This window comes from Vigna unguiculata, chromosome 2 (assembly GCF_004118075.2).
Source record: "Vigna unguiculata cultivar IT97K-499-35 chromosome 2, ASM411807v1, whole genome shotgun sequence".
In the NCBI taxonomy this organism is placed as follows: Eukaryota; Viridiplantae; Streptophyta; class Magnoliopsida; order Fabales; family Fabaceae; genus Vigna; species Vigna unguiculata.
Genome location: NC_040280.1, coordinates 33,830,443 through 33,846,464, shown reverse-complemented (window position 1 = coordinate 33,846,464; position 16,022 = coordinate 33,830,443). Strand labels below are relative to the sequence as shown.

General features: G+C 34.0%; 1 protein-coding gene across 1 annotated transcript; it reads right to left on the bottom strand.

Annotated features, from left to right (window-relative positions):
- Window positions 1-1,391: 1,391 nt before the first annotated feature.
- LOC114173654 (histone deacetylase 19-like) lies at window positions 1,392-12,161 on the bottom strand. The gene is made up of 8 exons (XM_028058159.1): window positions 11,987-12,161; window positions 10,817-11,352; window positions 3,918-4,358; window positions 3,208-3,438; window positions 2,512-2,582; window positions 2,382-2,436; window positions 1,906-1,977; window positions 1,392-1,825 (listed from the first exon to the last, which is right to left on the bottom strand). Exons 2-8 carry the CDS (start codon window positions 11,342-11,344, stop codon window positions 1,733-1,735), a joined length of 1,491 nt encoding a protein of 496 aa, XP_027913960.1. The 5' UTR covers window positions 11,345-11,352; window positions 11,987-12,161; the 3' UTR covers window positions 1,392-1,732.
- Window positions 12,162-16,022: the final 3,861 nt, after the last annotated feature.

Sequence of the window (16,022 nt, the reverse complement as noted above, 5' to 3'; positions counted from 1 at the left end):
AATGGAAGAAAATTGATTGGGTAAAACAAGTGAACATGGTAGTTGAATTGCAAATAATTTTACATATCAAGAGCTTAAATTTTAATCATATAGTGAATAGATTCATAAACATAAAAAAATATAACATATACATAAATACTATACATATATATATATATATATATATATAATTAATAACAAAACAATTTTATAATCAAATAAAATATTTATATCCATGTGTATTTATCACAATTTCAACAACACAACCTTTAAAAAACAATGTAATTGCTCCATAAAATTTATTTAACTATGATTATATGCTACGAAACAAATTTTGTACAACATCAACCATTCCTTTTTATTTACTCATTTCTTAAGTGTCATCCACCAACATGTCCATAACACAACCTCGAGTACAAAATAAAGCCTACAAAAAAGAAAAACTCTATAAGTTACACCACTACCACACAACCTTCAACGAAGTCGCACCACTACCGCACAACCTCCAACAACATTGCACCTCAGTTCAAATCTTTGAGCGAACTTTGAGAGGAGATGAGAGACACATAATGAGAATGAGAAAACAAGATGTCCTTACAGATGTCCTTACCTTATTAGAGAACAAGAGACAAAAGGCAAGGATGCGAGGAGACACGAGCTTGTATTGCACAAAAAAGGCAAAGGTAAAAACATTAGGGTTTTTAAAATAAGTTGAAAGACCCAACCCGATTCAGTGGTCACTAATGATCCATATGGAAGTTTGGCTCGGAATTTGCATATGTATGTGCGATTCCAACACAATTTAAGAACTAAAACAAGTTTTCATATTATTCGTATTGCGGAGGATCTGAATCACAATTCAAGAACTAAAACAAGTCTTCATACTATTACTATTGCAGAGGATCTCTATCGTACAATTCATATCTATGATACTTAATACCATGGAGAAACATAAAAAAAAAAAAAAAAAAAAAAGTGGGGTACTAGGTTAAAGATGTAGAATAAAAGGGGAAACAAAAAACTGAGCACACAATTTAAAACTGCAAGAATGAAAAACAAAGGGGTCACTGAAAAATGCAGTGGATCTCCGAAAAAACAGGAGAGCTTAGAGAAGAATGACGGGTCGAGGGGTTTTTTCTTTCTTTAAAAGGCCTGATACAGAATTAAGATTCACAAAGAACCCCCACTAATTAGCAGTTCTGAAACAAATTCGTCATATCTCTCAATTGATTTTGAAACAACATTACGTCGTGCCCGCTCCACCACTCTGGAATAGTGGCTGCAATGGCCGCACCACTGAACTGAGACGCGATGGTATCCTTGGACTATCTGGGGTTATTGACAAACGACAACCTAGATTTACGGTGAAGGAATGTGTTGGCTTCATCTCTTTCGCAAGAAACACAAGAATCTTTATATTTTATCTCATGGATCCAACCATGGGCTGCTGCTCCTCATACGATATATTTTGATAACAAGCCTACCATAGTAAAACATACAGAAAAAAAAATAAAAAAAAAATAAACTACTACCATATGTGGCAACAGAGCTTTATCATGCAGTAATATTAGACATCAAAAGCCAAGGCAAAGTTTGCACTATATCTCTTCAGTTTCCAGATAAAGAAAAAATTTAAAACACTACAGAGACATCACGTGAATGAACCAGACCACCGTAAGAGAAAACTATAATTTACTTTACAGGTCAACATACACTCTAGTCGGAGAAGGGTTGACCAATTCCTATTAGTGCTTCATCTTGACCTGTGATCAGAAAGCTCTTTTAAATTATCCTGCTCCTCTTTGATGCATGGTTCATCCACTGCCATTGAGTCCACCGCCGACACCTGAAAAGATGCAATTTTAAAACCCCCGGTGTGATCTTATAAATGAGAAATTTTAGTATACAAAGACCAAAACATTCAACCTTGGAGCATGCAATCTCCTTGAAAGGCGTGAGAAAATCTCTTCCACTGTCCAGATGTTTATGATAACTTTCCTGAAATTTAAAATATGCTCTTAATTGCCACACTTAAAAGTAATTAATTCATCTTAAAACTAAAACAAGAAAAATCACCGCACAAGCACGTCATTTTGCAATATGAATAAGGAGACACAAGTGTCATAACCTGAACCCAATCACTGGGAAAATAAATAAATGAAAGGAACCCAATTGAGAATGTAATAAAATATATTGCAATTTGCTAAAATGACACGTAACGTAAAAAATAAAATTATACTCAGAATTGGATTGAAATATAATTTTCATTAAACTCCCTATAATGTACTTGTTACTCATTCTGATGATTAGTTCATTTGATTTCAATAATATTGAAAAGATTATTCTGATGCTTAGTTCATTTTCCACTGTTACAAGGACAAAGAAAACAGGTCGGGACATACTGCATCTTTATGCTCAGCTTCAACACGTTCACTTTTCACCCTTCTGCGAGGTTTGCTGTAAAGAAAACAGATCATTTAAAGAGCCTCAAAAGAAACTATCAAGATGGGCAGCAGAAGCACAAGAAAATACCTGTCATCATCAACCTCCATATCAGAATCAGGATCCCATCTTTCATCTCTATCATCTTGATTCTCATCTCTCTGAATATGAATAGTAAGTAATTCTCAATATTTACTCAAGCACTTTGTCAATACAATGATGGTAAATGATAAACAAATCTCTGAAAGAAAAAAATATGACGGATCATTTGAGCATGTTCGTACATGTTAATGAACATGTTTTTTTTTTTTTAATTTTTGGATATATAATATACAATGCTCTAGACAAATTTCTGACTTTAACTTGAGACGTGATAACTGCTTTTCTGAAACATGTTTACAGAGTGGCCAAGTTTCTAACAAGTTTTGTAATGATGGTTTTTTTAAAATAAGCTGTGTCTAAAATAAATTAAAAAAAAAATCTGCAGATCTTTCCATTTCAAATGCAACCTTTGCAGTTTGGATATTGGAAAAAGTCAAGAGTAGTAACTCCACTAGGATGCAATAAATCTAAGCAATGAGAGAAATATCTATTTCCTGAACATAGTAGCAGAATTGGAACCATGATATGCTCCTACTCGATCATATTTACAGGCCAAAGATATTCAAAATACTGTTATACATATCTATGAGGGAACTAGGCAACTAGTTCAATAACGATTAAGAGATCATAAAATAAAGAGTTGGAAAAAAGTGTATTGTATTTCTCAATAGATACAAAATCAACCTCTTGTAGCTCTGCATCAGGTGGTCGCTCCTGGAATGGAACACTTGGTGCATGTTGAAGCCTAGACAAATTATCAAGAAGTTTTGCTCTTATTTCATCCAATAAATGTCGAGAGTTCTTGTTTTCCATGTTACTTGGAGCAACATGAAGAGTGTAATCAGGACCAAAATATTCATAATACTCGTGTTGAGGCATCTTATCATCTAGTTCAATCCCAAGAGCAACGCTAGTCTGATCAGCAACCAATAGAAATTTGTTAATCAGAGAACACTTTCTGCTTAAAAAATAGAATACTTTTACTTGGCACAAATATCAGGTGTACAGGCAAATACTGATTCCCATATACTTGATTTCAACAGGACTGCTAAAAGCCAAAAAAAATAGGCAGGCATATCTCAACTTTTAATCTGTTAGATGTTTTCCGTAACCTTTTTTAATAATGCTATACAACTAAATCTTAACCAGTGCTTTGAGTTGTGTGCACCAAAGAGCATTTTTCACACAAAAGAAAAGGTGTATCAGTCGAACTATTGTGATTTCTTCATTCAAATTTCTGTACCCGCATTCATGTCCATTGCAGAGGAGATCCAAAATCAAACTACTACTGAGAACTTAATTATCAGGCATCAACATTCATTCTTTTAAACGAGACAAAAACAATAAGATAATTCAACCAGAAAAAGTTCAAGAAAGATCACACAACACAATACCTCGTAACACCAACAACGTGCCACATTTCTTATTGTATAGCCACCTCCCCCGAGCAATAGAAGGGGAACATTAAAAGATCTCATATATCTGACACACTCAGCATGCCCTTTTATGGAAAGATTGAAACAACCTAATCTGTCTCCAGATAAAGAGTCAGCACCACATTGTAATACAACAGCACCAGGTCTAAAAATTTCCATAACCTTTCCCATTATTGGCTTAAACAAGGACTGATAGCTCTCATCATCGATTCCATCATCCAAGGGAACATTAAGTGAATAATATTTCCCTTTACCATATCCAGTATCACGAATATCACCTGTTCCAGGAAAGTAATCCCCAAACTTGTGAAATGAAACAGTCATGACCCTATCAGTGGTGTAAAAGGCCTCCTCTACACCATCACCATGATGGATATCAATGTCCACGTATAGAACACGCTGCACATGATAAAGAGAATGCAGATTACTATGATAGAGCACTTAGGAAAAAATATTTATTACAAAACGTTTAACATTGATAGGAATGCAGAAGGTAATGTCTCTGGTAACCCACATCTTAAATAAGTTCTAATGCAACCAGACATTTGAAGGCAATAAACAATGTCTGCTTCATTAACGTAAAAGAAAAAAGCAGATTAAATCCCATTCAAAAATAGAAGGGAAGCTCTAGCTCAAGCATTGTTCTCAAGGACGAGAACAAGAAAAGATTCACATCAAATGCTGACATAAAAGTAGGATAAGTTCTATGAAATACAACTCAGTTTGTTGAAATAAGTAATATGAAAAGAAAACACTCAACAATTGCCTACTTAATTTGAATTCATCTCTAGGTCTTTGAGAACACCAAAGCACAAGTGTGCAAGACACTCTACTTTTTTGAGTTAAAAATATCCAGCAATTACAATTCATGAAAAGAAAAAAGAGCTTATTAGATAATAATATGTATTAAGCATATTGAAGGAACCAATAAACCAAAAACCTTAAACCATTAGAAGAACCTTCACTACCGGATCTTTGGGAACCAGCCTTGTACAACACATTATTTTCTATGGAGAATAGAACTCGTTGCACATTGATATCCGGTTAGTGCATTAGTTAACCCAGAAGGTATAACCAAGAACTTAAAGTGGCATGGGTGAGCATTAAAAGCTCGTAGACCAATCTTGGAAAAGATAGCTGTACCTTGTAATTCATGCAATAACTCTCAATCATAGGAATTGGGTATTTGTCAGGGACTTGTTACTGTGGCTTTATTTAGGACTCTGTAATCGACCAAAGCCCCCTACTCCTTTACCTTTTCTTGATCAAAATAACTGGACTAGTAAAAGGATTACAACCAGGTTGAATGATCCCAGACTATTTCTTCAATCAATTTTTCAAATCTCATTTTTTTGTACGCAGTGTAACAATATGGTTCACATTAAACAAGTTAGCACCAGATTTGAGTGGAATACTACACCATTATGCATGAATGACATGTCATGTTGGAATTACTCAAATTAGTCAAAACTTTCCCCAAGGTAGTAGCCAACCAAGCCACTCCCAGAATCAAATTGACTCGTCCAAATTCAAAGACCCAAAAAAATTTAGACAACACACTCCTATACTAGGGTGGAGATCATTGTAGCATCCTTGTGTTTGCTTTTCAAATCCACCTCCCAATTTAACCAAATGCATGTTTGTTGTAGACACCTGCAAACCCAACTAATACACATGTTTTTGAAGCTCCAGGTACTTGCCGCCTCAAAGGAGGCAAGATCGTGCAATTCTTCTAAAAACGGATATAGTAGGCCATACAAATATCCCCCACTCCCATAAGACAGATTGAAAATTTGGTGATAGAAATGCTGGGAACCGGCATTATTCACCCAAGTGCAAGTCCTTATGCTAGTCTTATTATTTTAGTCAAGAAAAAAGATTGGGGGTGGCAATTTTGTGTTCATTATAGAGGCCTAAATAAAATTACAATACCTAATAAGTTTCCTATTGCAGTTATGGAATACCGTTTTTTCTAAGTTGGATCTTAAATTGGGCTATCATCAAATAAGAATGCAAGAAGATATTGAGAAAACAGTTTTTCAAACTCATGAAGGGCATTATGGATTCGTGGTTATGCCATCTGGATTGACAAATGCTTGTTCAGATTTCCAATCATTGATGAATGAGGTGTTAAAACCTTTTTTGAGAAAGTTTGTATTAGTATTTTTTTATGATATTCTCATTTTTAGTTCCAATCAAGAAGAACATATTCAACACCTACAGGCAGGTTGGAGGTACTGTTACAACATGAGTTGAGAGTGAATAAAAAGAAGTGTATTTTTGGGCAAACTAGTATGGAATATCTCAAACACATTATCTCTACTGATGACATGGCAGCTAACCCAAAGAAGCTAGAAGCAATGTGGTTATGGCCCACACCAAAATTTGTAAAAGGTTTGAGAGGATTATTTAGTCTTACTGGGTATTATAGATGCTTTGTGAAAGACTATGGTAAGCTAGCCAAACCCTTAAACTCTTTATTGAACAAAAATGACTTTCAGTGGGATGATGCAGCACAAACAGCATTTGAACAATTAAAATCTGTTGTCACAACCTTACCCACACTGGTTGTTCCAGATTTCACTAACAATTTGTGATAGAGATAGGCACTTCAGGTACGGGATTGTGGGCCATCTTATTTTAAAGGAGGAACATCCTTTAGCATTTTGGAGTCAAGGATTACCAACTAGAGCACAACAAAAAGCTTTTTGTAATCAAGAATTTTATGACTTATGTTGGAGGGCACTCAGGGTTTTTTCGAACATATAAATGAATAGTAGGATTTATTTATTGGGTGCGTATGAGGACGATATTAAAGAATATGTAGCTTCTTGTGATAGCAAATCAATCAGCAAAAATAAGCCAAGTATGTTGTCTCCAGCAGGATGTTACATTCTCTTCCAGTTCCACATAAAAGTAGGGCTGACATATCAATGGACTTTATAGGTGGCCTTCCTAAGGCTCAATGAAAATATTTTGTTCTAGTGTCTCTGTATCATCTAACTACACATGCTCATTTCTTTGCATTATCACACCCTTTTTCAGCAAAGACTATAGCATATTGTTTATCAAGGAGGTGATTCGGCTACATGGATTTCCCGTTACCATTTTTTCAAATCAAGACCAACTTTTCATGAGTAGGTTTCGGAACTAAATGTTTAGGTTAATAGGAACTCAACCTCGCATGTTGAAGGCTAATAGGTTAAAAGAGTAAGAGAATATGTTGAAGGCCCAAGATCAAATGAAAAGATATGCTAATCATTATCGTAGAGATGTTCAGCTAGAGGTGGGTGATTGGGTGTATCTCAAACTACAACCATATAAGATTAGATTGTTGGCTAAAAAGTTGAAGAAGAAGTTGAGTCCATGCTATTATGGTCCTTACAAAATTCTAGCCAAGGTAGGGGCAGTAGCTTACTGGCTGGAGCTTCCACCTCAATCTAAAATTCATCCAGTATTCCATGTGCACTCTTGAAAAAAGTTATACACCCTACACAGAAGTTTCAACCCCTGCCTGAACTATTAACTGAAGGTCATGAGTTGAATTTGATTCCAAAAGTTGTGTTAGATTGCAGAATAAATGATGTTGGTCAGCAAGAGATTTTGGTTATATGGAAGCAGTTACTAATTGGACAGCCTCTTATTGCAAAGGTTTATGGGAAAAGAAATAAGGGAAATGGGAATAAAGCTATTTGATGCAAGTACAAGTAGTTGGGAGTCAGTTACCATGTCAGTAGAGTTAGTTAATGAATAAGACAGGTTTGTATAAATACTTTTGGGGTTTAGAGAATAAGGGAAGGCAAAAGAAAATATATGTGGGAGGATACTAGACCCTCGAAGAGCCAGAGTTATTGTTTTCTAAAATACTTTCCATTGAAATAAATATACGGTGTTTTCTTTGTTATCTCTGCAAATTTCATCTTCCTTAAGTCTTCAAATACAGTTTCTGTAAAATTATCAAAAGAAACTTGATAGCAAGATCTAACACGCAATTGTAGGCCTTTATTGCACCCAACAATCACTTTTACTCACCCAAAGAGTCGCTCTTGGTGCCACAAGAACCAATTTAAAAGGGATAGCTATATGAGAGGAAAAAGATCATTATTGAAATTGTATGTAAGAATACGTGACCCATATATATGGAGAGAACTCTACCCCCTAGAGTAATGATTACAAAGATCTCTAGAATCTTCCAGTACCACACTTGTAATGATTACAATATCTTCTTGCAACTCAACACAATATTTTCTCCTAACTCAGAAGAACCCATAACAACAACTACAAAACAAGTTTTCATTAAAGAATTGATATTTGATGGCAACCAATAATTGAAAGAATAGGAAAAATAATTTCCTTAAAATCATGTAGCTCCCCACCCAGCTTGAGATCTTCCTCCAAGACTCCAACTTAAAGGCTAACTCAATGGCCATTGAAATGTCTATGACACAAGATCTTGAATGAAGACCTCCAAGAAAATAACCCAATGGTTGCTCCTTACACCCAGTAAATCCCCTCTTCTTAAGAATGTCAATTAAAGGCTTAGCAAGTTTGCCAAAAGTAGAGACAAATATTTGATAATAGCCAACAAAACTGAAAAAATCTCCTAGTTGTTTGATGTTCTATGGTTGTGGCAATCTGCCGGTGCTGAAAGCTTGTGAAGGCCAGTTACTTTCATGGTGCAAAAACTAGAATTTCCTGTCATAGCATTCACAGAAAATTGAAGAGTCTCAACTGCAATACCATCCACAGCTGACTCAGGTTTAGCTTTTCCAGCTTCTGCAGTAGGGTATTCCTCAGCCAACTGCAGCAATAAAACTTGAGATATCATATGCTTCAACTGATGGAATTATGGAAAACTGAGGTTTAGGAGGGGAATTAGTGAATTTAGCAGGAGGGACATGGTTTCTGACACCATGCTTATTGATAGAAGCTTTGGCAGCCTCATGCAACTTCACAAGGTGAGTTGCAGGAGCAATAGAGTTGGGGTTGAACTTCCTGATTGTCACTTTGGGTTTCATGTTCCAATCCAGCCAAGAATATGCTCAACATCCTGATTGTCACTTTGGGTTTCATGTTCCAATCCAGCCAAGAATATACTCAAGGCCTGTTCAGGAAGAAGGGCTACCTGAGTTCAGGCGACCTCGAAATCATCCACATATTAACGTGGCCTGCCTTTGCGTTTGACTTTAATTAGAGCAAGCAGGTCATTGTAAACTTTGTCGAATCATTGAGCTACATCAGCAATGTATTCAGAGCAGGGAGGGTGGATACCCAAATTGCTACACATATAGTTGAGAGATGCCACTGTAAGCAGCCCAATTGAGGTGGATAAAGGCTAAACGAACCTTGCAAGCTTACAATGTGCCATCCAGAGAAAAAAACTGAATGTACATACACAACCATTCTTCCATATCCTTACCATCAAACCAGAATTCCACCTTAGATATGCGAGTAGAGTAGGAGTTGTGGGCTTCATTTTGATTGCCAAAATGGTGACTGTTGGTAGAGAAATCATCATTGTGGTTCTAGGAAGATTGAGCCTGTAATAAGCTCTTGATTTGTTCCATTCCTGCATCTAGATGATTCAAACAGGTCATACTCACCAATTTTCACAATTAAATCATTAAATTCTTGTTTCTTCTAGAGCTCAACCATCGTAATTTGACTTCAGGTCATAACAGCCATTGCTGATGAATCCACCTGTCTCTAATACCAATTGGGACTATTTGAATATCCAGAGAGTAACCTGAGAATAATCCTAGCTCAGAACAGGGATACCAATGTCATAATGGATTTAGTTGCAAGGAGCATAGTAATTGATTGGAGAGAAGAGTCAGAAAAAATAAATTTATTAAAATGGTGATATCTCAATTTCATTGCCCACCTGGCTGTGATAATGCTCAAGTCGATTACAATTTCCTTATAGAAAAAAGAAACATATACTAAGTATTTCTATGGGTCAGAAGTATGTTGATACAATGAGATACTTTGAACCTAAAAAATTTCTCCACTCTTGCAATCCTCCCGATCAGCCTATCAGGTCAACCCTTTCAAAGACAACCTCTTTTACTCGAGGAGACTCTTTTCATTGACCTTGGAGAAATTTTTTCAACTACAATTCCACTTGGTTCTTTGGGCTTTATTGTGTGATTAATAAAATGCATATTGCATATTTCTGCATCATCTTCAACATGCGGAAGCTTTATGTACTAGCTTTAGTGTGATGTGAGTTTGTCTTCAGCAGATGCACATCCAAATACAGTTAATTTGATCTTCCACACCATCATCATTATCATTTGTCCACTCAATACTTTTTTTCCCATTAGCTATGCGAGGAACTTCTTGATTTCCTCCATACGAGCAGGTTGCAACAACAACTTTTGAGGAACTTTATCAAAGAGTCCACCCTGGCTTCCACAATTACTATTCTCACTGACCAGACTCAAAACAAGGCAAGTCAAACCAACTGATAGGCCCTCAAAGTGTAATGAAAAATTGAGAGATAAAGGAAAGAGATAGAAACCAAAGAAACAAACTACGGTATTTCTCTGCCAAGGGAATAGTTCCCTTTCCAACTATAGAATAGTTAATTACAAAAGATCCAAAAAGAAATCCTACTCATGAGTGTAATAGTATCTATATACTTCCCTCACTAACTACCACAAACCACTAGGCTATTGTAACCCATCCGCATAACCATTGTTCTCTAGAACGTACTCACTTCTTTATTCTAAAATACACTTCCAGTTTTGAAATCAATTGCAGTTGTTGGTCATATAAGGAATAAATTCAACCTGAATTAAAATGAGAACAGTCATAAATCAATGATATAACGTGGGAAATTAAATTTGGGAAACCTCATGTATTTTGAGAAGTTCCAAAATAGCCAGCACAATGTCATTAACATAGCAAAACCCAGAAGCCTCACACTTCTTTGCATGATGTAGACCACCAGCCCAATTTACTGCAATATCACATACTCCATGGTTCAATTTTAGAGCACCACCAACAGAACCTCCTGCATATGTCTGGCAGAAAGAGTAAAGACCATCAAATACAGGGCAGTCTTCACCAACATTAAACCTCTTCAATTGTCTCAATTGGTCTTGCTGTGTTTCAGGAGTGATGCCTCTCAAAAAGGCCACATAATCATCAGCATGGAACTTGCAGAGGTCCCTATCTTTGGCAGCAGTAGGCTTCAGAACCTGCATGTGTTGAAGCAATCCATAGTGGGCTAAAAGAGCATGCGTCATTCGAATTCTATGTGGTTTCATTGGGTGCCCCTGCCCATAATAATAGTTTCCAACCTCTGGATCATAGAAATATGAAACCTTTCTCTTCACACCATCTGGCCCTGATGGAAGGGAGTTCCCTCCACTTTCCATTAAACAATCTACACATTGCCACAAACAATGATAATCAAGAAACATAATAATGATGATAATAATAATAATAATAATAATAATAATAGGGGAAAAAAACAAATATTCAGTAATTATCATGCAAAAACACCGTGTATTTAACAAACTACATCATAAGGAAATGCACAAATCAAGCACGTAATAACCAAAGTGGGCAATAATTATTCTCTTGATTGCTGAACACCAGCAGAAAAAATACAAACTAACTAGCCTTTTAATTACAAATTGAGATTTCATCGAGAGCTCTCAGACCTCGAGCCTATGTAATGTAGTCAAGCAAAAGGTTTAAGGTGGGCAAAAAGGGCAGAGGTTGAAGTTTTCACTTTTCAGCCTCCGGATATCTAGGCGGAAAAAAGAAAATAAGATCTAGAAAGGGGTAAATGCTATTCAACAGAATTTCAACTGCAAAAGAGAGAAAGAAGACTGGAGGTAACACCTAATGTTTTAAATGCCTGGCTATTTTTGAATCAATACAATGACTTTATGACCATGCAAAAGTAATTTATCGGTCTCCATATCGCATATCGCTTCAGAAGAAAAACGAAGAGAAATGTAGATCGGTGGAAAATACAGGTCACCAAAAGACTCGAAAGAGAGAAATCTCACTTTAGTTCTAGCAGCGCTGACGAATGGATGAGTTCAGAAATTCAGATAGTTGAAGCAGCTCCAGGCTTTAGGCTTCAGGCTCCGTCTCTGAGATGGATATTCAATTTGCTGCTGTGAGAGTGCAGTGGACCGTAGAGGAGAGGATTTGAACTTGGTAATTTTGGAGAACCGAGTCTTCTACATTTATTTATGTTTTATTTTGAATAAATATTAAAAACTTAAAACCAACAATATTAACTAAATAATAAAATTTAATTTTTTTAAAGATAAATAATATTTGGGTTGGGAAACTGTGTACACTTGTTTAGTCAATTTCTTCGTTCATGTTTTCTTCTAGTACTTTCCTGGATTATTATGGTTTTAAAATTACTTATGCTCTAGAATTTTGGATTGGATCATTTGGAAAAATATTGACTTTTTAGTTTAGTGATTATATAATCAATATTTAAGGATTTATAAACATATTTTAAATTATATTCTTTTGAATGTATTTTCACTTAATATAATATATTATGAACGTAAAATTTAAAATGTTTTTAATTGTATAATTTTAAATATTTTTTTAATTTTGAATTATACAATCAAATATAAAAATTAAATTATGTAACTTTAAATGTTTTTAAATTATGCATAATTTAGATTTTTCCCACAAATAGGGAAGTATAATAAAAAAAATGGAGGCGTCAAAAGAAATTGTCATCGGTTTATCTTTATGGTCATTTTTGTCAGTTTGATGAGCTGGATAAAAAGTTAAGGCCTTTTACTTTCGTTAGTCTCTTTATTCCTCCAGATCTCTTTTTCCTTAATGCATATGCATAAAATTAAATATCTCCATAAAATTAATTATTTTATTATTTTATTTTATTTTATAAAATAATATTATTTAAATAAATAAATTCTATTTTCTATACTACGTTTTTTCTTTTATGATAATTTATTACTTAGTCACTTAATAAAATCAAGTTTAAAAAATATCTTTTCACTCTATTTTGTAAAATATTATTATTTAAAAATAGAAATAATAAATTTATCTTAAGAAAATTAATATCTACTAAAAATATACCAAAATAAAATATAAAGAAAACTACCTTTTTAATTTTTTTTACAAATATCTCGACTCTTACTTTTATTAGTCATATAAAAAATATATTAGTCATTATCTATAATTATATATTAAGAGAATTTTTTTCAGTTATTCATAATTCATCTTTATAATTTAATTATTTATTTATTATTTAAAAATTAAATATTATTTGTATATGTTTTTTATAAAACTATTATAAGAGTTATTTTTTCTTGTCATTCATCAATACTTTTTATTCTCTATTTATTCCATTTTATATATTAACTATTATTATAATATCAGTAATATAATATCAACAAAATATATATATATATATATATATATATATATATATATATATAATAAAAAGGATATTGTAAAAGTTATCTTTTTACCTATATTCCTGTTTATTTTATTAAGGTCTCAATCGGTTGATTTTTAGTCGATTAATATTTTAAGTTTTCCATTTATTTATTTTGTCACATTTTTTTATAGATGTTATTTACATTTTTATCCATGATTTATATTTAAATATGATTAAATATAATTTAAGCCTTGGATAAATTTAAGATCTTCCAATTGAGTATCGGAAGAATTGTTGTAATATATTTAATTTTTTGTTAAATATAATTAATTATTTAGAGAATTTTTGTCATTAATTATATATATATATATATATATATATATATATATATTAAATCATTTCAGAGGTTTCAATATTTATAATGAAATCTCAAATAAGTCCTTCAATTTTTATTTGATTCAATTGGGTCCCTAATTTTGAAAAATAGCAACAATTTGGCCATAATTGTTAAAGTTGCTTAAACGATGTTTTCAAATGATGAGGTGAACAAGTATAACGGATACCAGTCAATTGATTTTGAAGTTGTCTATAGCCTACGTGTCAATTAATAAATAAAGTGATTGAAGCCTTAAATCAATTCATCTTCTTCGATGAATCCTCCTTCTTCAGTTGGTGCATCTCTTTCTTCAGCCGCAAATGTCGCTTTGTCTTTCTTGTTCCTCTTGCACTTGTAATGGTTGGGGAAGAAGAACCCTAGTGTATCTTCTCGTGGTGCTAGAGGATCGAGGAGTTTGGGGTTACCATCGATTTGCTACTATGGAGAGAAATCAATTTTAAGAACTGTGAAAACAACAAAAAACAAGGGGAAAACAATTTTGGGGTTGTTCAAAGTACAAGGTAAGAGAGGTTGAAGGCAAGTTGTTTGTGGTTTTTAATGTAATAGGGGATGACTATTTTTTTTTAATTTTTGCGCAGAGTGGAAGTGAAGATGGTGTGCAATTACTTTAAATGGTGGAATGAAGATGCCATTGAAGAAAGTACTAATAGTGAAAAGTGCAAAGGAAGGGTTTATATTTTGGTGAAGAATGAAGAAAGTGATAGTGATAGGAAAATGATAAGTAATATGGAGAAATCAGTTAAAATATTTAAGAAACGGATGAAGGTGTTGATTGGGATGGTTATTTTTGTTTTTGTGGTTAACGTAATTGTGCTATCAATGTTGATAAGGAATTCATGATATATTGTTGCAGTGTCCTTTAGTGGTTACAATTCGTTGTTTAGGATGGTTATTTCTATGTATTGTATTTAACTATATCAATGAATTTGGAAATTTGAAAGAGTTCATTACAATTTCATCGGTACCATTTATTGTTTATTGATAACGTAAAGATGTATGTCATAGATTAATAGTCAATTGGCTTAGTTGATTATATGATTCCACACATGGTAATTATAAATATGATTCTGCGTACAATTATTCAAAAGAATTAGACCTCGTAATTCAAAATGAAAAGTAAATAATAGATTTCATATAAAGAGGTTATGAGTTCACGCAAAATACATCACAAAAGTGGTGGTCCAACCATTCAGTAGCAACATTAAAAGATGTCTTAATGCAAGGAAATAAATTTAAAAAGATTGTCAAGTGACCTTAAAGGTTCACAACTTTTACAAAACGAGATAACAAAATAGGAAACAACACATGCAGCTTCGAAATATGACATTCAGTGATCATGGTATTCAACCCCTCCTAACATTGAGTTTTGCTCTGGGTTTGATGCACCTCGTGATAGCTAAGTTGGAGTTGGTTGGTGGGATGGTTGAGGTGGAGGTGGTTGGTGGGATGGTTGAGTGGGAGGTGGTTGCTTAGATGGCTCACTTGGGGTTGGCTGTTGAGATGCTTTGGTTGGACTTGGCTGCAGGGATGCTTCAGTTGGACGTTGCTGTTGGGATTCCCTTAATTGAGTTATATGAATTTCAGTTGCTTGCGGACAAGCCTTTTGATTGTGTCCTATTTGCTTACAAATACGACATGTTTTAAACCACATTTTCTCAGTCGTGTTTCATCTCTTTTGATCTCCTATTGCTCTAATCTTCTTATTTTCTTTGGCCTGTCTGGTAATATTCTCTTTGAGGGGGCAACACATCAGGATATGGAGTTGTCTCCCATAAATTCTGACCATTGATAGGATATATTATGGAAGTGTAGATCTTTTCATAGGTGGACTTCCTAAACATAGCTGGGATGAAGTATTTTCCATTAAGGTTTAGAAACTTTATTGCAGACAAAAAATGGCAACAGGGAATACCACTTATACTTCATTTCCTCAATGTGCATGATTATACGTCTATATTGACAACAAACCTCTCCCATGATTGTGAGATGTGCCTAACTTCAAATAACTTATTTGCAGACCAACTGCAACGACACATAAAACAACAATAATCAAACAATATTCATATTTTCAAACAAAACAAAATGCAACACTTACCTAGGAATCCAATATTTTGTTATTTATGACTCCTTCTCAAATATGTTCATAATCCCGAGACAGATAGATCATGATATTGATTGTATATTCAATTTGTTCTTTGCCCACCTTCTCATCAAGTACACACAAATATCCTCCAACATGCTTATCACTAGCTTAGTCCTTGTATGTAACAAT

What these genes read in the sequence shown, in the direction of transcription:
- LOC114173654 (XM_028058159.1), bottom strand. Translation starts at nt 11,344, where the DNA reads ATGGAAAGTGGAGGGAACTCCCTTCCATCAGGGCCAGATGGTGTGAAG. An exon ending in ATGGAGGTTGATGATGACAG is followed by an intron (nt 2,437 to 2,511) that starts GTATTTTCTTGT and finishes TTTTCTTTACAG; the next exon opens with CAAACCTCGCAGAAGGGTGA. An exon ending in AGGAGATTGCATGCTCCAAG is followed by an intron (nt 1,826 to 1,905) that starts GTTGAATGTTTT and finishes GCATCTTTTCAG; the next exon opens with GTGTCGGCGGTGGACTCAAT.